Genomic DNA, 25,928 nt, shown 5'->3' on the forward strand with positions numbered 1-25,928 from the left:
GGCAGGACAGCCAAGGTCACCACAGAACTCTCCATTCAGGTTTAAATTTGCCCCAATTTGAGGTCAAGAAATTGCTCTGTGGGGAAGGAGCAGAGGAAGAACTTGGTGAGGGTTCCTTTCAACTTCTCTGAAAAGGACACTGTTTACTGGCCACTGAGTAAAGCCAGAGAAAAAGCAGGGCATGAGAACAACCATCCCTTCTACTGAGAGCTGTCCCCAAGTCTACCCCGCAGTGACATACTTTATCTCATTTAAAATACCCTCGGGAGGAATATGAGCTAAAGCAGACAGATTGTATTGAAAACAAACATTCAAGGATGACCTCAGACAAGATTGTATAAGAGTAACAGACATTTTCTTGGAAAAGGACAAGAGACCCAAAGTTCACACATGCTAGAATGGGAAGAAGGTCTAAAGGAATGTGATAATGAAATGCCAAATGACATTCGGGGTGTTTAGGGCTAGGAGATATGTTCCACCCACTAATCCTGGGAGTCCCCCAAAAGCTCTGGCCTAGTCTCTCTTCTCCCCTTCGGTTTTTCTGGGTTTCATCAGCTCCCATGGATTTAATTGTCACCTCTATGCTGATGATTCTCAATCTACTTTTCCAACCCAACCTCATTCCCAGTTACACATCTCCAAATGCTCAATGAACAAATGAACAAATCCTGGAAACTCAACAAGTCCAAAACTGAACATTATCTTTCCCTCCACGGTGATGGAGCATCATCATCCTTCCCAGTTACCCAAACTTACAACCTCGCCATCATTCTCTCTCACTTCCCCAGACTCCTATTCAATCTGTTGTTAAGAGTCTACATCTCTCACATCTGTTCATCTTCTGACATTGCTGCCAGCCTGGCACAGGTCTTCACCACCTCAACCTGGACTGTGGTACTAGCAGGAAATGAAACCCCAGCATCCAGTTTTTCCAAGCCCAATCCAAGCTCCATCACCCAGGAAAGTGATCTAAAGCACTTCTGATCCCACATTCTCTCCCATTCCCCTTTCAATAAACTCTAGCAGTTTACTATTTGCTTCCAAAATCAAATCTAAAAATCCTCTACTGGGTGTTTAAAGCATTTTCTGCTGTACTTGGAATCCTTTGCCCCCTCCTCTCTCCTTCTCCTGGTTTCAAAAATCAAGGTATTTCCCAACTTCCTTAATGCTAGTTCCTTTCCTCAGTTGATTTCCTCCAATTTCTTAGTTTATATCTTCTTTGTACACACAGTTGTTGACATGGCATCTCTCCCATTAGACTGGGAGCTCCTGGAGAGGAAGAACTGTTTTTAACTTTCTTTGTATTTCTAAAGTGTTTAGCACAAGGCCAGGTACATAACAACTGCTTAAAAAACCCTGAATGTTGATTATATGACTCTTATATGGACAGGCGATTCATCTATAATTATCTTCTTGGACAGCTGGGAGAAGGGGGACAGAAAGAGTAGAAATGACTGGCCCCTGGTCCAAGAGCTAGAGTTATGTCAAAGATGGGCACTGAGGCCAGGCGTTCTTGACTCCTTGAACAGCTCTCTGTTCACTAAAAACTACTCTCCAATCAAAGAGCAATTGAATCTTCACTTGAGCTGTAAGCATTAGTCCAAAGTGAGCTGTCTATATTAAAATGTAAAAGGCCACAATTCCCTTGATTTGGTAGTAGGTACAATCCCAGTTTTCCCCTTAGAATGCACATTAGCATGTCAAAGCAGGAATTGTTCAAGAACAGGAGCTTATCAAGAGGGTCTGTTCTTACCCCATGGGGGACTTAAGACAATTTCACAACCCTTTCAGAAAGTCAGAAGCTGCTGATTTCACTCTTGTATAAGCTTTCTAATAATGTACCAAAGGCCTGCCTGACCTTTACAATAATCAGATTCAGGTGTTTTTATTTTTTTTTTGGGGGGGGGAGGAGGGTTGTTTTTAATGACATCTGTGCTACATCTCAGGTTTGGGAACAGCATATTTTGAAATGAGAAAGAAAAACTGCAAATTGCCACAAATTCTTCTAAGCCAAAAATATACTATCTTTAACTCTTGAGTAATGAAAACCATGGGTTCGGTCACTACAAATTATTCCTCAGATGAATTTGTTACTTTCAAAAAGGTAAGAGACAAGAACAATATGAAAATATGCTCCAAACTCCAAGTTTTCAGCCACGCATTTTGTTACATTTACCCATATTCACAAATGAATGTTAAGAGACAAATTAAAACAGACCCTTCTAGTTGTTCTAAACAGATTTTTAGCGTACTTTTAACTTAAATTTTCTACTTATTTTTTGTAAACAGTCAAAAGAACAACTTCATATTCTCAGGCCCCTCAAAAACTGATAACTATCATTCTGAGGTAAAATAATTCTTAAATCTTATTTTCTTAGCTTGTTTTAATCAAAGCTTCCTAAAAAGCCCTTCATAATGTCATAGAAATTTGGAGATGAGAGTGAAAGAAACCTCTGCTAAGTCTAAGTCACTCATTACAGAGAGCATCATACTTGAGGCCAACCAAAAGCAGGGCTGCAGCCACAACTGTAATCACATGAGACCTGGGAATTAACCTGAATCTCCAGACTTCTTCTCCAATTCGATTTCACCAAATGTGAAGGGAAAAAATTCTGATGAGTGATTGCTGATTTTAAGTGTCATTGAGTTTACTTTATAATTTAAGACAGGGGCACAGACCTACCAGGAACAAGGTAGGGCCATCAGTTCATACAGAAGAGTCTCCACTGACACTTACTAAACATCTTTAGTTCCAATTACCTTCCTTAAAAAGCAACTGGAAGGATAGAAATAAAATTATCCCAAGAAACAACTTTCCTAATTTCAAGATTACTCCAATAAATCTATAACTGGATCACAGCCAGGAAAGAATCTAGACTGTGATTCCAAACAAACATGTCTGTTCTGCCTTTGAGTCCATTTCTCTCCATAATAAAACTTCTGTCACATTTCACTCATATTAGTAGAATAAAAGATGTTTTCTTCCTTCCCATCATGTTATTCATATAAATTCTTCAAGATCATCTCAATACTATGTGTGACATAGAAACATCAAGTTATAATTAAAATGAAATGCAAAATGTAACATATGGTAGCGAAACATACTTGACATTGTAATCATTACAAAAAAAATCAGTCAATATTAGCTTGTTCATTCATAGTTTTCCTGCATCTTTCAAAAAAAAAAAATGGAAGCTTTTTTTTTTCTACTGTAATTGCTCTCAAAGACTGAAATCCTCTGAAATTCTCATTTTAAAAAAAACCAACTGGCTGCATCTTTCCTTGATTGTTCAGCAGCTGTAGAAATGACAAACACAGAATTCTCAGCAACTAACAACAAAATTATATCCATCCTAACTATGAGCTACCACAAAAACCTTTCAGGATGAGGGCTGCCATATCATAAATACAGCAAATATGCTATCACATGCATCCTGTTCGCTTATCCTGTCTGCCGTAGGTGAAGGAATACATATGGATGGAAACCACACCCAAACTCAATTCCTTTTTGCACACTTCCACTATTCAGAATAGGAACAATAGGACTCCAACTATCACTAGCTCCAATGAATGTGACACGACACCCTCCTCTTCAAGTTTTAACCAAATGAGAGGCTTCTTTCTAGCTAATTTGAGAAAGTGTGCCCTTCAGTATGACTGCACAGCTCTGACATGCTTAAAAGCAACTGGCAGACTCAATTTTGAGATGCTTATGACAAGGTGACTGAAGAGTGCAGTCACTTTCCCCCCCATTTTAGGCAAATGTACTCTAGAAAGGCTGACCGATCACTGCAGGACTGGTGTCAGAGGTCATCAGGGAGACAAGTCAAGACTTCAGCACACATCTGTCCCCACTAATGGAAAAATAAAACAACGGACACATTTTACTGAGAGTGGCTTTGCATAAAGACAGTATATTGTTGACATCAACATTAAATGTATCTGATGAAGTTTCTAAATAAAATTGGTGAAATCTCCCAAAAGGGTTTTTTTTTTTTTAATGTTGAACTTATGAAATTAATAAGCTATTAGACTAGGATTTCTTTCTAAAATGTAACGGGCTTTAAAACATTCTAAGATTTTAAAGAACCAAATATCCTATGTCTAGAGCTAGGGCAGACTTTGTCTAAACAATATCTCATGCTAACATCAGCTGTATTTGATGGCAAGTGTCCAGAACCATTTTGCTTAGGTCAGCAACTTGGTCTGGCTGGCCAACGCCAACTCAAGGCCGGCACTGGGCCTTGGAACAGGTCATATTTAAAGATCAGTGAAATTCTGAGCTGTCACTTGGGTCAAACTGATGCTAACTGCACGTGAGACTGAGTAAACAACAGAAGTGTTCTCGCCCACTCATGACCAGCTAATTCAGGATTCAGCTAGCTCCCGCGGCCAGTTCTCTGGAGATGGACACCCTGTCACCAAAGACCCAGCCAGGCCCGATGAGGATGACCAGGAGCCGTTTGTGGCCGGCTTCTAGGGAGGTGCACCTCCAGGGATGAGATCCAGGCTCTCCTCATCTACAGGGAAAGGCAGACAACAACAAACACAGAAGCTGAGAAGTCACGTCAGGGTATGGAACATGAAGGCGCGTGCGTGTCCGGGCACGCACACCCCATATGGAATATGCAGAGACGACCAGCTCCTACGTGGCTCACATACTGAGCTGATCTCATGGGACAACAAACTCAACTCGTGACATTAGTCAGACTATTATCATACAGATCATACACACATACGGGCACCCACATACACTGTTTCAATCTTTAAGTATATGAATGGAATCAGCAAAGTTTTTGCTTTTGTCTTCTATCTAAACTTGGAAATAAGAACAAATTCAAACATGTTTTAGGTCTTTTATACCAATATATGCATTTATAACATCAGTATAACAACACATGATAGCCCAGGAAGATGGCAGCCATCAGTTTAAAAAACAAAACAAAACACAATCAACTACTTACAGAAACAATAGCACTGCCACAATCTAAGAACTCGCTAATAGCTGGTGCCAAATATTAAGTTCCATTCTGAACACACGTAATACACAAGAAGGCACAAGTCACAAGTAAGGTTTCAGCAAGTTCTAAGAGCATTGAAGAGATTAAGTTAGCTCAAGAAACAAATTCCTTTCTGGAGGACCTCATCCTTTCCCCAAGTAAGAGTTTGCAGTCCTTCTGTGGACTGGATGGCATCCCAAAAAGCCAGCTGTTCTCTTACTTCAAAAAGCTGAGGTCACAGCTTCCATTGAAAGCGGTGACAGGAATCTCCTTGACATGTCTGCCTCCTCTCAGGTCAGTCTCCACAGAGTGAAGGAATTAGGTCAATGGAGTTGTGCCTTTACCACCATTAAACCCAGAAGGCTTACCGATGCCTCAGATTATTAAAACAATAAACTAAAATACACTCTATTATTCAGCCCCATTTTAAAAAAAGATCAATCAAAAATGAAAAGGAGAGAATGTAATTAAGATTTATTTTCAGTTCTTTCTTTTTTAAAAATACTAAATCAGTTTGTGGAGTTTAAGCTAATAAATCAAAATATGTGCCATTTCTAGGAATAGTTCAGCAATTTTGACATGCCCTTTATCATCTTTAAAAACTAAAAACACACATGCTTAACCTCTATCAGTTTGCTTGCTATCTTGGAATGAGGGGGAGAGAGGAAGAGAGGGAGAAAAATTTTGAAACGCAAGGTTTTGTAAAGGTGAATGCTGAAAACTATCTTTGCATGTATTTGGAAAAATAAAATACTGTTAAAAAGTTGGCAATAGATTTAGTTTGTCATAATTTAAAATTTTTGACATTTAGAAGAGTGAAAAGGGTAAGAGATTGATATAACAAGAAAGAAGGTGTCCAGAGTTGTAGTTATTGTAGCCCATACTCTGGGAACAGCCCTAAGCCTTGGGCTGATAGTCACAGCTTGTGCACACAGGACGAGGTCATCCCCACCTTCGGTGCCTGCCCACAGGGTCCTTTCCTCATAGTCTTTAACAGCTGCTGTCCCACAAGAACAGGCTCTACATAATAGGTGATTTCTCTTCCCCTCTTTTATTTTCAGGACTCTCCTTCTTGACTCTTCCCCAAACCCTGAGTTCAGCGTTCTAGAGGGATCTCCCTGATAATGGAACACCCTCTCAGCTTCAGATTCCAGTAAACAAAGGTATTTGTTGTTAAAGATCAAACCAAATATTAGCTGGAGGCTCCCTAACTGTTGGCTGGTCACTAAGTGATAAATATTTTGGACACGGCAACGCGCCAGAATGACTTTTTTTTAAAAAAAGGAATGTCTTTTGGGATTTTTTGGGCAGGGGAGACTGGCCTAGGGTCACATGCTACTAAGTATCTGAGGCTAAATTTGAACTCAGATCCTTTCAATTAACAGTGTTCAATTCACTGGGCCACCTAGCTGCCCTAAGAACAACAATATTAAAACTTGCTCTTAAATATAGGTATTTGTCAGTAACTGCTTACCAATGCTTAAAATTTGTCTTTTTAATTATGAACCAAAAAGCTAATGACAAACAATCTTTGAGGGGTGGTTGTGGTGGGGAGGAGACTAGAGCTGGATCTGAGATCCCCTGGGGTACTGAACTTCTGAGGAAGGAAGGTCTTTCTCTCTAAGGTAGCTACCAACTGTTTTCTCCACTTAGTCTTGGATGTGGCAAAAAGTGGATCAGAGCTAACTCCAAGGAGCTGACCCTGAGAGGAAACCTTCTTAATTCTGGGGAGCAGGGAGGGCATTTTGAAAGGCAAGAGAGCCTGTCATTGTGTACCATAAAGAAGAATATATCTAAGGTTCTCTGATAATATAATCTGTTAATTGTACATTTTTCTTAACTACTTGTTAAAGCAAAGACCCCCATCTGGACAAGTTCCAAAGTAAAAAGATTGTTTTTAATGATGGCTGGCTAAAACTTTCATTCAGACTGGTCTCCTTGAATCTGTCTAGATTAAGTGCAGTTTCACAGAATGTTAGAAGCATGCAGAACACAAAGCTGAACAGGGAATTATTCTGAGACTAGGAACAGTGGGGGTTAGGAGGGAAAAGGAGACACCGAGGGAAACAATGTCATTTGGGGACAAAGCGGCTCACTGGTCACTTCAAACTCATGCACTGGAGCCTGGTCTAGGGCAAGCCCCTGCCAATCCGATCCATCCTTCTGGAATGCCGAGCCTCCTCAGCTGAGAACACAAAGACCACACTGGGTTTCTGCAGGCCCCCTGAGTTGGGCACTTTTTCCTCAAAAGGCTCTCTCTGCCCAGTCATCAAAGCGCATGTACATGCACAAGCCCAGCCATGGGGACAGCACAACTGTTGTCACAGCCTCAACCTCCGTCAATTTGGCTCCAGGAACCCTTAGAGACCATTTACCAAATTACACAAAGATAATCATCTGTGCCAGAAAATGATGCACTCAAAGTGACTAACTTTTTTTTAAATCACAAATCTTTTAAAGGGTACACTAAGGTTTTTGAAAACTTCTCTGAGCTACAGCTATGAATAATATTGCTTTAAAAGAACAAACATGGGGATTCATCTTATGAAGTAGACTAAGGAAAATATTACAAAATGGAGTTTCAAAGAGATATACGTATACATCTCTCTCTCTCCTCATTAATTTACAAATACTTGAGGGGGCAAGAAAATTTCGAGAAAATCCATAGAGATTTTGAGTCTGCTGCAGTATTTGCAAAGGTTGCATGCAATCACTTAATGAACAACCAAAATTTCTTCTAAGAAAAAGATCTCGGATTTCTCCCTTTTTACTCTACATTAAGAGATGGAATGATTTGGTGAAGTATAACCTAGTCGTGTTTTGGATTGTGGTTAGGATTTTGGCTTGTTCAAGGGATGGTTTCTTTTAGGTCCAACCTGTGGGCCAATGCCAATTTGCATGGCGTAGATATGAAAATCCCACAGCATTGGAGTGCACTTATGGCAGCCTGTGCTTAATCACACATACACACTTACAGAGTTAATCTTTTCCAAACATCCTCTAAAAAGAATGAGATGCATATTTCACAATGTGAACGTGACAGGTCTTCTATGGCTAGAGTCAAATTGTTGAATTAAGGCTTTTAGACAACTAACCTTCAATAGTCACCTCAACTTCAGGGTCCTCACTTGTTTCTGAAGGGGCATGCTGGGTAGAATCTTGAAAAAAATAAAATTCTAAAATGACATTCATTATTAAGCATTCTCCACATTTCCCAACATTTTCCAGACTTGATAATTCAAACAGCAGCCTTTCCTGACATTTTCATGTATTTTGTGCACACTACTCATAAAGCTAAACAAAAAGATTTGTTCATGAGGCTTTTTAGAGGAATAATGGGGGTAGACGGGAAGCAGAGATTTTCAGATTCTAATAAATGAAGAGATGCTTTCATTAAGTCAGCAAATTTTTATTATTGTTTATATAGGAAGGATATAATCATAAGTATTTTCCCATTGTCATCACATGAATACTAGGGCTATAAAAACAAATCTTTCTACCTTGTGACTGTTATTTTCCCTCTTGTCTTTCTTTCATAAAATAAGAGTGATTTAATGTTATTCAACAATTTTTTATGGCAACACATTATAATGTCAAGAAAGAAGAATTATGACAAATACATGTAAGTGCCTCTAGGGGGAAAAAAAAGGCTTAAATAAATGACAGTAAAATAAATAGCATCAAGCAAAATGTTTAAGGACCCTGTGGATATTCCAGAGCATGGCTAGTTAAAATTCAGATGTATACAACTGCACTTCTCCGAATAGAACTAAATACAAGTCAAATTCCATTATAATGAAATCCTGCCTATGCATAATGAGAGAGAACCTTTCCAGAAAGCCTATAAATGACAGTGAATGACAACATTCCAACACAATGAAATAACTTCGGTCCCCCACTTTAAGTTGATTATAATGGTATCTGACCTGTATGTTTCCCCCTCTGGGTCTACACTGGCGCAGTTTCCCTCAGGGTCAAAGTCTAGATACTTTCATATATTTAAGAACTTAACTTCCCCTCCCATGATCTCACTTGGCCATGTCCTTCTCGTTAACATGAAAGCACGTCAACAGGAAGAGCCTCAAACTACTTGAAGAAGGCGCCTCTTCCAAGTGGGTTCCCCCTGCCAAGGAGTTGGGCACTTTCCCCCAGAGGGTTGAGGAGTGTTGGAAGAAAGAGAAAAGAAAAAACAAGCAAGTAAAAAAAAGGTGAGGATGTCAGCGCAAAACTGGCCTCTTTGTCCAAAAATGAGTGACCTCAGAGGCCCCGTTTTCTGGTGAGAAAATGCTTAAGAAAAATTGCAGTGAGTCGGAGACGTCTGCCAGCAGCTGAGAACGAGCCTGGACGCCGCCTCGGGAGGGAGAGGACCTACAGATGTCCAAGAAGAAACTCTCTTGACCAAAAAATTAAAACATAACATGAAAGAGACTATCAGCAACCTTGGAAAAGGCTCATCACTACGTTGTAAGCTCAAGAAATCAAACCAACTAGAGGGCCAAGAGAAAAAAGTGAGTAATTGAACTGTTCTCAAAGTGGTAGACTTCTCAATTGTTTATCTGACAGAGGACTTTTATGTCTCTATGATATGTTCTTAAAGGTTGGGAAATCTCCTTTAATCATTTTGTCATTTACACTCAGAAATCATTCTACGATTACAGGAAGAGCTAAACATGATGCAAAAGGCTGAAATATGGGGGAAAGGGTTCTTTCATTTAAACTTCTTTTTTCCAAGAATTTTTAAATCCAAGCCTATCAGATATAAAAAGTTCTGGTTTTGGTATGTCCCATTATAACTGGAAGATGAGGTAGGTGAGCAGGGACAACAACAGAAACATTAGAATCAGCAACAAATTTCTACTTACCATTCATTAAGCTTTTCATTCCCAACTTGCTTAAGTGGTCCTATATTCTGTCCCCATTTAAGATCAGAATATTGACAGATTAGTTATGTGACCTGTACCACAGTCACCAGAGATGCTAGAACTAGAGTTCAGCCTGTTGCTGAGCAGTCAGGCTGGAAAGCTACCTTTAGAGTCAAATTTCTGACATCTGAAGGCAAGGAAGTCTCAGGCAAATCATCAGGCAAAAACAAAAAAAAAAAAAAATTAAAAAAAAAAAAAAACACAATTAAAAAAAAAAAGCTTCTCATTTTTCTAACCTTCCACTGGTAATTCCATCTCTGTTCCTTCATTGCCCTCCGTAGAGTGATGGCTTCCTAAAATGAAAGTAAACACTCTATAATAAAGGGATTAAAAAAAAAAAAAAAAACCACTTCATACCCTAAAAATGCAGTTATAATTGCAATGCAAATGACTCAGAACCTGCATGCAACTTACATGTGGAACAAGCATCATCTGGTTTGTATTTCAAAATTAAAATTTCCCTTTTTATTGCTATTGTGAAAAATTTTTATTAACTTTTTTTTTTTTTGGTCACTCATTCCCTACCCCCCCCACCCCAAATAGGGAAAAAATTGCTTCTGGTTTGTGAATTATAAAGATAAATTATTTTACTTTTTGATAACTAAAACTATAGCCAATTAATTATGAATCAATGCTATACTTTAAAACTATCACATTTATATTCCTAAGAAACAAATATTCAGCATCTGTCAAAAAAGAAGAAAAACAAACATCTTCTTCCTTTGCTCAGAGTGAATCCCAGATGGTAAAGTTTAGGGTTGCCATGTTTTCCTTTAGAGGTGCAAACCTTGCCTGGTATATTCTTACTCTCAAGGTCACAGAGGACATTGCTACCCATTGCAATTGCTACCCAACACTTTCATCAGTGACATGGTCTGAACAAATATACACAGAACCCTCATGTACCTTAAGTGTAAATCACAGAAATGAAAGCAATGTCTTGTTCAAGGCTGAAATCAGGACTCTTGCCATCAGGAACAAATGATCTCAGTGATCCAACAGGGGAAATCAAAGAAGGAGTGAATAAATATAAGGAAAAACCCTTTGAGTCACCATCTTGGTCTATCCCCTTGGCTGTGCAGAGCCATCAGTCACGTCTGCCCAAAAAGGCACCATATGGCCCCGGGTCATTTAGTCCAACGCCCTCACCTCTGCTTCCTGTTCTTGTTTCATTCTCAGAGCTACAGCCCTAGCCAGACACGCTTCTATACATGGACTGTGTACGTATGTCCGTTAGATAGGTGGGAATATGTAGACACACATGTATATACCTACACATGTATATATCTGTATCTCTGGCTATAGATATAAATTGGGAAAGAGCAGTCTACTTCCCCTCTGTATTTTAGAACACTTGCAATTAACCCTCTAACATCATGCTCCAAATCTGTTCATTTCTTCACATCTCATGTGATCCACAAGTGATTTCAATGAGAACTCCCCAAACATGTATTAGCTCTTTCCAACTCCTGATGCAGAGGGGAGAGATGGGAAATAAACACACCCACTAGATTCAAGTTTGTTTGAAATCTGACAAGTTAGCTTGTGAGATACTAGGTTTTGGGGGATGGGGATAGTAACGAATGGTAAAGTTAAGAAGAGCAGAATGGGCTTTATAAAGGGAAAGGAGAAAAAAAAAATTCACATGTCAACTCTTTCCTTGCTTACCCTCACCGAATTATTGTGAGGAAATAAATTAAGAAACAAAAGTCTACTCTTGGCTCCTGTGAAAACAGGGCTCTCCTATAAGAGTCAAAAATCAAACACTTGAAAATGACAAAATATCTGATTATATGGAAACGTAACAATCAAGATAATGATTTCTAGCTGATTTGAAACATTACAATATCAATATTGACACTTCTAACAATACAAGTACCAGAGTTCCATCCACACCAATGTAGAATATAAGATACAGATATGTACATTCAAAAAGTGTGGCCCTTTATCCAGAAAGACTCACGAGGTTTTACCCTATGAAAAATTAGGATAATACGTTGAAAATGTACTGGTCCCATTCAAGTTTATTTCTATATACCTGAAAAAAGTTCTAAGACACTTCCTCAGTATAGACAATCTTTATCAGTAGAGTTAATAGAGATCAAAATAAGTTCAATTTTTCCTTTTCAATTAAAGAAATTGTAAAAATTCAAATGGTAATATTATAGCACAGTTTATGCAATGTAGAAATTGAACATTAAAATAGTAACACTGTTCTCTTTGAGAAACAGAAGAGAAAAATATATACCTTGAAAAGGCTTCGAAAGGGGGAGTTTTTCATCAACACCACCAGTTTCAGAAGGGCCTGCTTTGGAATACAAAGATAATAACTTAAACTGTAATCCCAAAAAGTCTCTTCTGGATCATGTAAGTCAACAAATGCATGTTTTTTATGTGACACAATAGCCTTCTCATGAAGATAAAAGGCAAAACAAAAGAAAAACAAATGGATGCATGAATGATGTCAGTCCATTGAGTTATATTAATGGAACAAGTACATTCAGCCAAATTCATCCACAGAAACAGTTAAGAGAATTTCTAAGTCCACACATTGTGACAATGAATGACAAGGAGACATATGGTGTGAATGGAAATGATACATAAAAGGATTCAACTAGATAGAGTTAGTTTAAATAAGGCCCAAGTTGATTAAAGCAAAACATTTTTTTTCTCATGCAGATAACAGGAAGCAATAAAGTCAAACACAACACTGATTTATTCCATCAAAATCTTAAACGGCCCTAAGCAGATTGAAATGTTGATAATGTTAAGTGAAAAATCCCAAGTGAATCAAAATATGTCAAACCAACAATAACATTAATGTTTCCTTTTCTAAAAACTATACCTTTTTTGTAACGCAATGGACCAATTTCCTTTCAAGTGCCACCTTCTCAGAAAATACCTTTTAAATTTAAAGGACCCTTCACAAAATATATAAAATTCTCAGCATTCCACTTGTTTAAAGCACCTATAAAAGTTATAATAAAGAGCAGCTAGTTGGTGTAGTGGATAGAGCACCAGCCCTGAAGTCAGGAGGATCTGAGTTCAAAACTGGTCTCAGACACTTAATACACTCCTAACTGTGTGCCCCTGGGTAAGTGACAACCCCAATTGCACCTCAGCAAAAAATAAAATAAAAAGTTATAATAAACTAAAAGCCCTGGCTTTTAAAAGGCACTTTTTTTGTTTGTTTGTTTTTCAGTGAGGAGACAGGTAGAATGTTAGTTAAGAGTGTGGAGAACTACCATGGTGGAACCCCTCTCCAGCAACAACTCTAACTTCATGCAAGGTTAAATGACTTGATCATGGTCCTTCAATTAGTGGCTGTCACAGAACAAGGTCTTCTCCTCCTGTGACCTTAGGGTTACAGTTAGAACTAGAAGAGTCCAGTTAGTCCAATCTTCTCAGTTTTATAAATAAGGTCCCAAAAGACTTTACTGAAAGCAGGGGTTCTTGGCTGGTGGCCACAGACCATAGACAAATTACAAAGAAGTCTGTGAACTTAAATGGGGAAAAAAAATCTATACTTTTATTAATCTCCGACATGGAACATTTCCTCCTCCAGATATTTAAAACCATTATTCTGAAGAATCCATAGATGTCACCAGAGCCATGCTACCAAACAAGCTAAGATATTTAATAAAGCTTGGGGGAAGGGGAAGAAGCAACTTAAAAACAAATGTTATCAAGCAACAACTGCTTCAAATGGAGGAAGACTCTGATTATCCCAGATCTTTTCTATTTGAAATTCATCTGGGGAAAACAACCCACTGAGAAGGGCAATGTAGACTATGAAGACAAGACTCAGAAAGTGTTTATTTAATGACTTAAGTTATCTCATTTGGTTTCCATTAATAGTCAAGATTTGCTTTTAGTCTAATTCATATAAAAAAAATGTTTATCCAAAGGTGGATACAAAGCTCCAACATAAGCAAAACTGGGTGCCAGCCCCCACTACTTATTCTCTTTCCCCACTTTCACCAGCACAAAATATTGTTAACCAGGGAGGGTTTCCAGGGACTTGACCACTTTGGGGAGAATGCACCATAAGAGACAACAAGAATATGGAAGCATGTGAAGACATCTCAATTGATGCAAAGCGAAGCATGATGCCCCAGCAAGTGAAATGGAGAGAATAAAAGTTCTTAACACTGAAGATGACATAATGGCATGAAAATGCCCCTCCCAACTTTTTGGACAAGTGGAAGCTTATGTGTTTGGAACTCTGCAGATGAGTAGTGGGAGTGGTTGGGCTTTTTTCATTTTTTTCTTTTATTCGTTGTTAAAAGATATGATGTTTGGAGTGAAGAAAAAAGATGCATAACAAGAAACAAAGGCAACATAAAAACAAAATCTGGCAATAAAACTTTTTTAAAAGAATGTGCTAAAATAATTTTAAAATTGATATTAATTGAATTAAAGATTCTTTTGCAATCAAGATACATTTTCAGTGGCAGCTAAGTGGGCTCAGGGCCTAGAATCAGTTAGAGCTGAGTTCAAATTCAGACTCAGACACTGACTAGCTGTGTGATCCTGGACAAAAGACAATCTCCACCTTAAGCACATAGCTCCTGGCACTTTGTCCTTAGCCACAGATTTTCAAAACTGGTCCCAATTCTTGTCCTTGTTTAAGTGATTTATATTAGAGAAAATTTCTCTTGACTATATTACGCTAAGCTTGTTTTAAATTTGAAGATCACTGAACTTTGTCTCGTTTTGTGATTGTGTCCAATTATAAAATATGTATTTAGAAGGTCACTACTAGAAAAAATTTGGCAACTGCATGCTGACATCTGGGTCGTGAACCAGATGAAAAAACAAGCCAGCTCCTAGTTCTCTGCAGCTTCCTCTTACTTTCACAGTGATTTCTGGCAGAGGCTGAAAAGAGAGAAAAAGAACAAACCCCCAAGTTCCTCCTTTGTCTGAAAGCATCCATTTTTTGGTGCCCAAGTTCGGTGCAACAGTGGAGCTACAGAGAACAGAGCCTGAAGTCAGAAAGATTCTTCTTCCAAGAATCCAAATCTCGCCTCAGGTGCCTCCTCACCGTGACCTGCTCAAGTCACTTTACCTTGTTTGCCTCAGTTCCTCCTCAATTATAAAATAATCTCCAGAAGGAAATGGCAAACCACCCAAGAAAACCCCCCAAAAATAAATCCCAGATCCTGGTAAAGAACTTCTGGTGTCTCAGCTTAGTGAAGAAAAAGTTCAGGGTCTCTCCTCAGAGGCCAACAGGAATGGGGACTTGGAGGACAAAGGGCATAGAAGGCTATAATATAGTGCACTGTTTCCAGGCCAAGCAAGGAACTGTGGGAGGGCCGAGTCTTTTTGGAAACAGGGAGACAGCTCCAACCTTAGTTGTTTGTAAAATGCTTCAGGTGCCCCCAAATGCTCCATTAAAGGAGGTCACCATTACAGATTCCTGGCCTCTCCCTCTTTTGCGAAGGCCCACTGGCAAAGCACAGCTCGCGCTTTACGGAGTGCTAGTGGAAACAGGATTTTCAGCCATGGTTGCTGTGATCTGCTTTGATCCTGCCTCCTACAGTGGGCTGAATACCTCTGGTTTAAGGTTATTGATCTGGGGGGCTAGGAGCTTCCTATGGATTATCCCTTCCCTCACCAAAGGGAGGGCAGGAAGGCAGGAAGGCAGGAAGGCAGAGTCCCAGGTAAAATGCAAAGGAGTCGTAGAAAGAATTTGTATGAGGGAGCCACTTATGGAGGGAACAGTTTAAGATTTCTCTCCCGAGACCCCAGTGCCTTCATCTACTGAAAGGAGCAACTCTGATTTTGCTCACAGAGCTTTGTCTGAAATGTATGAAGATCTTAAGTACTGCACCATATGTACTTAGGCCTCCCACTGTATGCTTTCCTGTCTGGTATAGAATGGGAAATGCCATGACATTACTAAATGTGTGAAAAAGACATTATTAACTTATTGCTACATATAAAGTACATTTAAATACTGGGATCAAACTTACTTTCAAGATTAAATATATCTTAGTAAAATCATAGCGAGACTTTTAGAAGGCCAAAAAGAAAATTTCTATATTCACAGCCAATATTCTTCTTAACCACAAAGGTATAATGATTTAACAAAACCAACAGTTCACAAATCAGGAGTCAGCCTTACTTTGTGTCAGAGACCCTTTTTGGTAGTTAGGAAATAAATTCCTTCTCAAAATATTTTAAAGCCATAACAAAAAATACATAAGCTTTCAAAGAAATCAAAGATTGGTGATAATAAAAGTGTAATTTGTTTCCTTCCCTTCCCATCTGAGTTTATGGAACCTCTATCCAGAGATATACTAGCTTCCCAGTACTATGCTTACACCCACTATTGCTTTGCCTTTCTGAAAACAGTTCATTCCACAATAACTTAGCAAACATCTACTCCATGTAAGGTATTGTAAAGAGCAGACCAGACTTTGCCCTCTATAGAGCTGACATTCTATTGGGAGGAAAAGCCCATCCACAAATAGGGAAAAGGAAATTCCTAAAAAAGGATGGAGTAGAAGGAATCTAGGAAAAGATTTTGGAAGGAGGGATATGAGTTAGATCCTGAAATAAGAAAGCAATCTAAGGCAATGAAGAAGAGGAAAGGTAAGGATCCCAGGTCTATTCAGACCTAGGCCACCAAGAAGATGTGGTAACTGACTGGGCATAAAGGTTGAGGAAGAGGGAAGAATTTTTAAATAATTTTTGCTAATAAAGCAGAGAGAGTTGGCTATGTAATCCAAGTCAAAAGGAGTAATAATATATAAAAACTATAGTATAAAATTTTTTAAATCCTGCTTTGATTTATGAGGAAAAAGGCATTACAAGAAGCAATAATCTCACAAAGCCAGATATTTTTAAAAATCAATAACACCCTAAGGAACAAAAAAAGATGTATTTGCTTCATTATTATGTATACTCAAACTTCAATCCAAAATCAGAATCAGATAAATTTTTAACCAGGTAGAGATACAATTTTTTAGTGAAGATCACACCTTTCCAGTTAGAAGTTAGGGGGCCACAACCACATTACCGGCATACCAGAAAGCGTAATTTTGAGGCTGGGATTCTCCATGGTCATATCAGGACTGCTGGGGTTAGGGACGGAAGGGAACACTGAAAGAGTGTTTTCAATAAGGAAGTAGTAGGAACGACTGGATAACTAGCCTTGGATATACCAGCTGACTCCAGATCCAGTGTTCTTTCTACAAGAAGATCAAAGAAGATGTGTTCGGATGACTAACACCAATGCAAGACCAAAGTCACTCTGGACACGCGGGATACAAGGCGGGAGGGAGCCAGGCCGTGGGGGAGCTCCACACCAGAGTGGGGGAGCCCTCCGAGAGCCAAGCAGCTTCTCCCAGGACCGGGCTTTGAGTGACCGCAGAACTTCCAGGCTAGAGGAGATCAAAAGATCCAATCTGATCAAAGAATGAGGGAAGAACAGTTTCAAAAGATAGTGACTGAACGATTGTGTCTAAGACTGCTCCAAATCAATGAAAAAAAATGAAAAAATGCCTGTTCTCCCTCACAGGAAGAACACAGAGATAAAGAAGTCAGGAGCCAACATTGGCAGGAGAGAAACTGGCCCCAGAATTCTGACGGAGGAGATAAAAATGATAAGCCAGGCGTTTAATGGGCCTATAATCTAAGGAGGTCAAAGATATCAAGAGCCCAGACCTTCCCAGCAACAACCTGCCCACAAAATGGGTCCTCAGTGATCGAGGAAAAGCTGAGCAAATGGTGGTCTATCAAGGAAATGACTATTGTATGCTGTTAAGAACCAGGGAATTCAGAGAAACAGGGAGGGCTTGTGCTGGAGAACACACAGGACGAGCGCTCACAAGGGGGTCAGGTCATGTGGACAATCACCACGAGTAAGAGGCAGAAGCTCTCATCAGAACACCCTGGGTTACTTAATGACCAATAAGGGCCCTGGGGAAGAGATGAGAAAGCCCCTTGTTCCTTGCAGTAAAGAGGATAGAGAAAGGATGGAGAATGTGCAAGAGTCTGTCCCATCCATGGTCATTTGGGTTTTTACTTAACTATTTTCTTTGGCAATAGGGAGAATTTATCTCACCTTGGCAATGATGACTACGTGTGTGTATGAAAAGGAGAAATTTATATCAGTAATAGTTGTTGACAAAAACAAAAGGCCAATAAAATTTAGGTGATGGGGTCCAACATGGTCCGGAGTTTGGGGCAGAGGGAGGAAGTCATTAGTTCTCCCACTACCTACCCTCTCGGTCTTTGTGAGTATATGGTAGCAACTAAATTTCCAGTGCCTTTTGCGATTCCACAGGGTATTTATTACTTACCTATTGTAGTTGTTGATGTTCTAAGTAATAATCTCTACTTTTTTGCTCAGGTCTTTCTCATTTCTAAAGCTTTCCTACTTAAATTCTATGATGATTGATACAAAGAATGCATATTATGATTATGAAACTTGTTTTATGAACACACAAAATAAGAACCGGACAGAATTACAGTACAATCAAGAACACAGTACAGAAAGACATATTTATGCATGCATACCTGCAAAGGGTTAGCATTTTCAAAAGAAAGGAATTCATTAAAAAGTATAAATGAAGCACCTAAACTATAAACAATGGTATATTAGCATGTAAATACAATTGTAAATTTATTTAGGGAAAACCTTCCCAGCAAGCAATTTTCACCTGGGGATACTTCTTTCTAACTAGCTTCAAGTTTTTTAAAAGATTAAGTGAGACTGGCTCCAGTTCATTAAATCATCTACATACAACCCAGCACACTCCATGTGCCTAACTAGAGACTCCTCTTGGAAGCTCCAGCTGAACCTAGGAACCTAGGCTGACAAGCACATTTTCCCTAAGACCACAGCACAACACTGATAATTATGACCCAGGCTCAACTTCTTAAACCTGGCAGAATCACAGCACATTATTTTACTTACTTCTCCACAATAACACAGATAATTATGACCCAAAATCAACCTTACACCTTCAACCAGAATGCTTAAAAAAAAAAAAATCATAGAGGGCCAGTACAAAGCAAAACTCAGCCAGCACAGTATGAAAGATGGCTCCTGTCCAGGCTTTCCTGGGCTTCTAGTTAATTAAAGAACAGAAAGTTCTTCCTGTCTGCTGTGCAGGATTATTAAAGAAAGGTAAGAATTTTCACTCCCCAAATTATCAAACAACTTCCAAAACATTTCTATCACATAACTCTTTTCCTTTTTTCACAGATTGAGATACTGCAAGAGGTGGAATAAACCAAACATCCTCTTCCTTGATTATTTTAGGAGGGGAAATGCTCCTATTCCATTTGTTAGAGCCCTCACTCCAAAAAAGGGAAAATTAAGTAAGATTGGACATGGTAAAGAAAAGCAGCAACCTCCAGAGAACTCTGAATACTCTTTGGAACCCCCAAGTTTCTCTGAAATAAAGTTGCTTTTTTTTTTCTCCTACCAGAACTGATAAAAACAAACAAAATTGTCTATTTTTGTAACTATTAATACCATAACGTTCTCTTCTGCTACTTATCATATATTTCAGCTACATTACTGATTAAATCAGACTCTTGTGAGCTAACCTCCCTTCATATAATTGCAACTGTGGGAAAATCCAAACTGAGCTACAAGATGATTTAAAAAAACCGAACCAGTTCATAAAATTTAGAACAGCCTGTCTCTGAAATTCAGAATAGGAACAACAAATAACCAAGTTTGAACAGTAAATGCAGCACAACAATTAATAACATGCACCAAGTACAAACTGAGCTCATGAACTTCAAAAAATGTTAATAAGCAACGAATTTCTGAGGTTGCAGCAACGTTTTTAACAAGTTCACTGACTCAACAAGCATTTGATTAAGGCAGCCACTGGGGGTGCAAAGAAAAAGGCTCATCCCTGGCTTCCAAAAACTCTGTTCTCTCATATCCAAAGTTATTCACGGGCAAATGTTATTAGAGGGACACAAACAATTTTAATGCAGAGAAATGTTAATTTTATTTAAATGGTTACCAAGACAAGTCATTCCAAGGGTCGCTCCTGAAACATAAACAGCTTATAGCACACAATCAACTGGGAGATCTTGGGCAGAAAAACCACCCCCCACCCAAATCATCTCATAATACAACACCCTTTTAAAGAAAAATTTTTTAAAAACACAAGGCTCTCTGCCAAGTAATATCCACAACAATAAATGCCCTCAGATAAACAGATCAACGGTCTACTCATTTCTAATCAATTTCTTCCCGATTCACGAAAGGAGAAAGTAAAACATAACAAAAACTGGGGCTTTGAACTAACTTCTTATCTGTGACTTAGATCTGTAGATGATGCAAGTTACAGCAGATGAAAGGACAGTGAAAATGTCTTTGGGCCATGCTAGAAAGGCACTTTAAGGAGAAACAAAGGCCCCAGACTTGGCCCCTGAGAGTAGACAAAATGCACTATTTTAACCTCAAACTGATGGGCACCCGGGCAAGGGTCAGACAGGAATCCTCCTGTGCCTCCCTTCCCTGAGCCTTCTCTTCCTCCAAGTCCCTACTTTACCCCCCCAGCTTTTCCCTGATTTCCACCAGGAGGGTAGTGACCCCTTCAGCGGCCCCAGCTTCCGGGGGGCTTTACCTTGCACATTGTACTGGTAATAGTCGGGGTCTTCCGATTCCTCTTTCACCGTCACAGCTGCCATTTCCAAAGAAATGCCTTTAAAAACAAAACCAAAAGCATTACCAATTTTCCCAGCAGCCTCCGCAACGAGGGAAGATGCTACTTTTCCACCATTTCCAGACCCAAGACCAGCTTAACTGACAAAAAGCAGGCCATGAAAGGGTCACACCCTTCCCTGCAGGTTGGGATTTGTTCTTGATAAGCTGCAGCCTTACAAGTCTCCAGTTTGGTTCAGGAGGAGACAAAAAGGGGAGAAGCTCCTTCAGGGCCCGCCCGTTTTCAGATACTTTTTCCTTAAGCAGAGAAAAGCTCCGAGAGGCCCGGCTCCAGCCGCCTGTGCAAGCAAGCTTCCTCAGCAGAGACAGGCCCCGAGGCCGGCTAGACTTCCTCCTCCTCCTCCCAGCCAGCAGGAAGCTTACCCTCCAGAAGCTTCCAGTCTGGGGCCCCTCCCCATCCGTTAGCTCAGGTCAGCGGGCCAATGGAGACTCTCAACCCAGCCTTCCCTCCTCCCACCCCCTCCCACTCCCACCTTCCTCACCCAGAAGCCAGCTTCCTGGGCTGGAGGCCCACAGCCTGCCCCCTCCCTTAGAGCCCCGGGGCAGCTGTGCTCCAGCTTCCCAGGATCCCATCCCAGCCCCAGCACAGGGGGCCCCCCTCAGGCTAGTGCCCTTAGTGTTTGGGGTCCCCAAGACAAGGCCGCAGCCTGTGCTTCCTCCCCTCCCCCTCAGGTCTCTCCTGCCCTCTTTCCCCAGCAAGCTTCTCGGGAAATTTTAAAGACTTTTTTCCCCTGGTTCTTCCTATATAGGGCCTTGAAGGTCCGGGTTCTAAAGGAGGGATGGTTTGGAGGATGTCCCCTCGCCTTGTGCCCCAGCCCGGCCCATCCTCTGAGCGCCCGAGTCCCTCTTTGCAGACCCCAGGCTCTCCAGGGAGGCACCTCCGAGAGAGGGGTGGGATGGGATGGGAGAGGGGCTAGTCTGGCAGGCTAGTCAGACCTTACACAATCTGGGTGGGTCAATTCTGGCCTCCATCCCTTCCCCCAGACCCTGCAGCCCCACTGGAGACCCTCCTCCCAGGAGGCAGTAGCTCCATCTCCACCCAAGGGTTCGCCTTCCCCACCCAGCTTTCACCTGCCCCCCACCCCAAGGGGCAGGACACCCAAGTGAAAGAAACTGCCTGAGGCTCCCAAGGACCACAAGTCTCCCACACTGCCTAAGGCCCGAAGGAGGAGGGGCTGGGGCTGCCAGAAAATCCACTTCCTTTTTAAATGCCTGCCGTCCTCCCTGGGCCGGCCTCTCTCTGCCCATGTGCTCCAGGACTGAGCACCAGATGGCACCAAGTGCCCCCCCAAAAGGCCCTCGTCCCCACACGACCAATTAAGGACTCACCATCCTCAAAAGCAACCTGGAATAGTGGGGTGCTGGGGCTAGTCATCACTTACTTCCTGACCTCTGTTTATTATTCGGCATTCAGCTGAGCTTTCCAGGTCTTGGGGCAGCCTGGCCTAAAATGTCGCCTCTTGTCCAGCCAGGAGCTGTTTCCTGGCTCCCACCTGGCCCCAAACTCCAGAGGAAAAAGTTTCTCTTTGAAACCACTCAGCTGCCCTGTGGTGGTGAGTGAAGATGGATCCAGGAATCCCAACCAGAATTCCCAGTCATGGTCTGCAAGACCATCATGATGGAAGCGCTATGGAGGTGTCCAGTCACTGGCCTAGTGGGGCTGGCCCAGTGCTACTAGATCAGTGTTCCTAGACTACCTGGTCTCCCCCAGACCCCGACCCAAACCTGCCCCCCAAAAGGGTCTACTGTTTTCTGGATCTTTAATCCTCCTTTGAAGTTCCAAAAAGTTCCAGGAACCCCAAGGACTCCCAACATGCACCCAAAATACAAAATGGAATTAATTGCAAAGACCGGTGCAGAATTTATTTCTCTCATTAAAGCAGGGGTCCTCAAACTTTTTAAATAGGGGGGCAGTTCACTGTCCCTCAGACTGTTGAGGGCGGGACTACAATAAAAACAAAACCTTTGTTTTGTGGGCCTTTAAATAAAGAAACTAAATAGCCCTGGGTGAGGGGGATAATCGGTCTCAGCTGCTGCATCTGGCCCGCAGGCTATAGTTTGAGGACCCCTGCATTAAAGTAAAACTTACTAGAACTTACTGAAATTCCTAACCCCATGAATTCTCCGACCCTACTGAAAACTTGGTCATCAGTGCCGCATCCCTCCCTGGGCTCAAGCACTTAGTAGGTCTCTCACATCTTTGTACAATAAATACATACATGTTTGCAGCAGAAGAAATGATGTGAAGGAGAAAGGTCCAACTAAGATTACAGGGCTGACAAACCTGTAAAACCATAAGGCAGCCTGGGTGCATCCCTACTGTAAGAAGCCTTGTTAAAATGGTCTAGGATAACAATAAAGGGGACACAAATTTTGCTCAAACTTAATCAAATGTTTAAGAGAGAACCCTTAAGTAGGAGTTAGCTATTTAAAAATGTGGTGGAAATTATTAAAAGAAACCATGACATAATCTAGATTCCCAGCTAGTGAGAAAACACTAGGAGCTTTGACATTTAAAGTTCAAATATTTTGTTTAAAAAAAAAAATCATACTGTTCCATAAAAAAGCAAATTATCTTAATTTAGCAATAATCTACAAGGCTAAAATGAGGAGGGTGGGGTGGGACTGTGGATATGGGTAAATATCTCTATACATTTAAAAATATTATAAAGCTGACTTCTAAAATACTCTCCATAATACTGTTGAGTCATTGGATTCCTGTAAATCAAACAATAGTCTTTTATTAACAAGTACCTAATGGGTACAGGTACTGCATTGTCTTTCCCAGAAACTTTTATTTAGTATTCAATGGTATTATTAAATAGAAATCAACTCAATTTGTTCAGAGAATGCTGTTTCAAAGGTGGACAAAAAATACATTTGAATATGGTTTATATCTGTTTAATTGATTTATTAATTGATTTTAATTAATTTATTTATTAATGTGCAAGAACCTCTGCTCTCAAAGAGTCCTAAGCAGAGAAACAAAGCTAACCACCTGCAGGAGCAGCAGGACACACAAAGAGCAGAACTCAAGAGGTATTCATGTTCCACACTAAGATGTTCAATCAAAGAAATGAGGCTGGTGCTGCTCTACATTTCTTCCTTTGGGAGGTTTTGGGAGGAACGTGATTTGTAAAGGACAAAAAGGAAAAGGCAGATGGGAAGAGGCGGGCCACTGCAGGCATGTGGAGGATGTGGAGAAAAATGGGCCTGGGATGGAGGTGGGAAAACTAGCGCATGTTCTGCAGAGTGGGAAGGAAACCAGATCAGTGGCGGCCAGATAAATGCACGCTTCCACTGAGATCATGACCGCCAGGCAACAATCCCAGAGATAGCTTGTCCTTCACAAGGGAAGTCCCTTTGTTGGATTCACAGTTTGAGCAAGAGGTCAGCCCTCACCTCTCTGAAAACTAGCAATTCTAAGGTACTTAGGGCAGCACGCTTCCTGGTTTTTCCATAGCCCCTTTGGGGGCTCCCCACAAACAGCCACATGCCCCCCTTCTCCTGGTGCAACAGGTATCAGGGAGGGTCCTCAAGGTGGGTCTGGTGTGCCCATGAAGGATGGGAATGAGGTCTCCTATCTTTTCATTTCCCTTTGGGTTGTCATTTTAATTCATATATTCTAGGACGTATAGCCATCAGCAAAGAACAATAAGAGCCTGAACAAGAATGGGGGGCTAAAGCTTTTGAGATGCCATGAGCCTGACCTCACTTGCCAATAAATATCCTTCCCTCTCAGGTCCAGAAGGCAATGGCAGCTCATTGCAAGGATGGCCAAAGGTTCGGTCTGATGAAGCATTTGTGACCAACTATCTGCATGTTACTGAGGACAAGAAGCTTTTTAAAAAAATGAATGTGAACCACTAAGACCCACTGCTCTAATTTCTGTGGAGTTCACAGGATGAGCTGAGAAGGATTGATATCCTCTAGCAGGGTTCTTGGACTTTTGGGCAATTTGGTGAAATTAGTGGAACTGTTGTCAGAATGATATTTTTAAATACATAAACGAGACATAGGACTGTACATAAAATAGTTATTACAAAAATAAAAGGCAAATTCACAAAATTCCTAAGTCCCTCATTATATAGATAAGGACATTGAAGCATGTAAGTTAAATTCCTTTCCCAGAGTTAACCTTTGAACTCTTATATTCTAGAGCTCAATTCAAGCAATCCATAAATAGATGCTTCAGGAAAATATTACACAAAGGGATTTTTTGAGATTTTTACCCATCTTTCAAGACTCTAGGAAAATAAACTGCACTTCCTCTTCGAAGGATGTTCTTTTCACTGACATGTTATTTATGTCTTATATGATTCTGATATAAGAAAAATATATTAAAATACTTAAAAGAAATGCTTAATTTCTGCTAGACAATAAATAATAAAAATGGCAGTGTAATTTGTTTCCCATCCACAAACCATGGAAGCCAAGCAAAAGATCCTTGCTTCAGGAGAAGGTTATGAAGAGACTTCTGTCTCCTGTCCCCTTTTGTGAAGGTGCAGACCTGAGCCCACCAGCTCCCCGCCACCTCCTCATGTTCTGGAGCTGTCAGTAAAGAACCGTCTGCATTGGTGAGAGCCAAGCTCTTGCTCTGTGCCGTTTTTTAAATGCCAATCGCAGATCTTCTTTTTCAAAGCACCTTGGCCTCTGATCCCCCTTTAGATTTGATCCCGGAGCACCTTCTGGCAACTTGTGTTACCCTTGAAAAGCAGAACGTTGTCACAAACTGGTGCACGTGGTGTATGCTACCCCCTCCTCCTGGCTTCCCCCACAAATGCCCCTGGCATGGTCCGGCTGGTATGGACCTCACACGTTCAGACCTTATAGGTTTTTCACCTTCCCACGGGTTTTGCCAATGCGCAGCAGGTTATTTGGGAGGCTTGCCTTGGCCATCTTATAGCACAGTCTCTTAGGAAATGTGGCTTTTCAGACTCGTCTCATTTTTCCACTCGCCATTCTTCGTCAGGAGCTTCACAGAACAGCTCAGGTTCGAGATGATCAGAGTCCCGGAGCTGCAGGAGCTACAGAAACCTTCTATTCCAACCCCAATTGGACAAAGAATGCCTTCAGTAACATCCACCTCTGGGAAAGGGGAAGAGGTCACTGAACTTCTGCTTAGAAAGCTCTAGGGAGAGGAGACTGCCTCCCCATCCAGAATCAGTCCGTTTCTGGTTTTTCCTTAGGTCGAGCTGAACTCTGCCTCTCTTCTGTAATTACAGAGTGTCTCTGGCCTTCTGGACTTCTCACGTTTATCTGCTGCCTCAATTTGATCTTCAGTCTGACCTCTGCCCTACCCAG

At 40.8% G+C, this 25,928-nt stretch overlaps 1 protein-coding gene across 19 annotated transcripts in view; it reads right to left on the reverse strand.

The window, feature by feature from the left end:
* Window positions 1–25,928, reverse strand: part of GTF2I (general transcription factor IIi) — an 85,508-nt gene that overhangs the window by 28,217 nt on the left and 31,363 nt on the right. For 8 of the 19 annotated variants that reach the window (XM_031967916.1, XM_031967912.1, XM_031967911.1 and 5 more), the window contains exons 9-12: window positions 20,527–20,604; window positions 12,171–12,230; window positions 10,159–10,215; window positions 8,096–8,158 (exon numbers count right to left, since the gene is read on the reverse strand). In XM_031967916.1, the coding sequence (XP_031823776.1) occupies window positions 8,096–8,158; window positions 10,159–10,215; window positions 12,171–12,230; window positions 20,527–20,604 (258 nt within the window). The remainder of the gene's footprint in view (window positions 1–8,095; window positions 8,159–10,158; window positions 10,216–12,170; window positions 12,231–20,526; window positions 20,605–25,928) is intronic. The other 11 variants (XM_031967924.1, XM_031967914.1, XM_031967926.1 and 8 more) reach the window with 6 other exon arrangements.

This window comes from Sarcophilus harrisii, chromosome 4 (assembly GCF_902635505.1).
Source record: "Sarcophilus harrisii chromosome 4, mSarHar1.11, whole genome shotgun sequence".
Classification (NCBI taxonomy): Eukaryota; Metazoa; Chordata; class Mammalia; order Dasyuromorphia; family Dasyuridae; genus Sarcophilus; species Sarcophilus harrisii.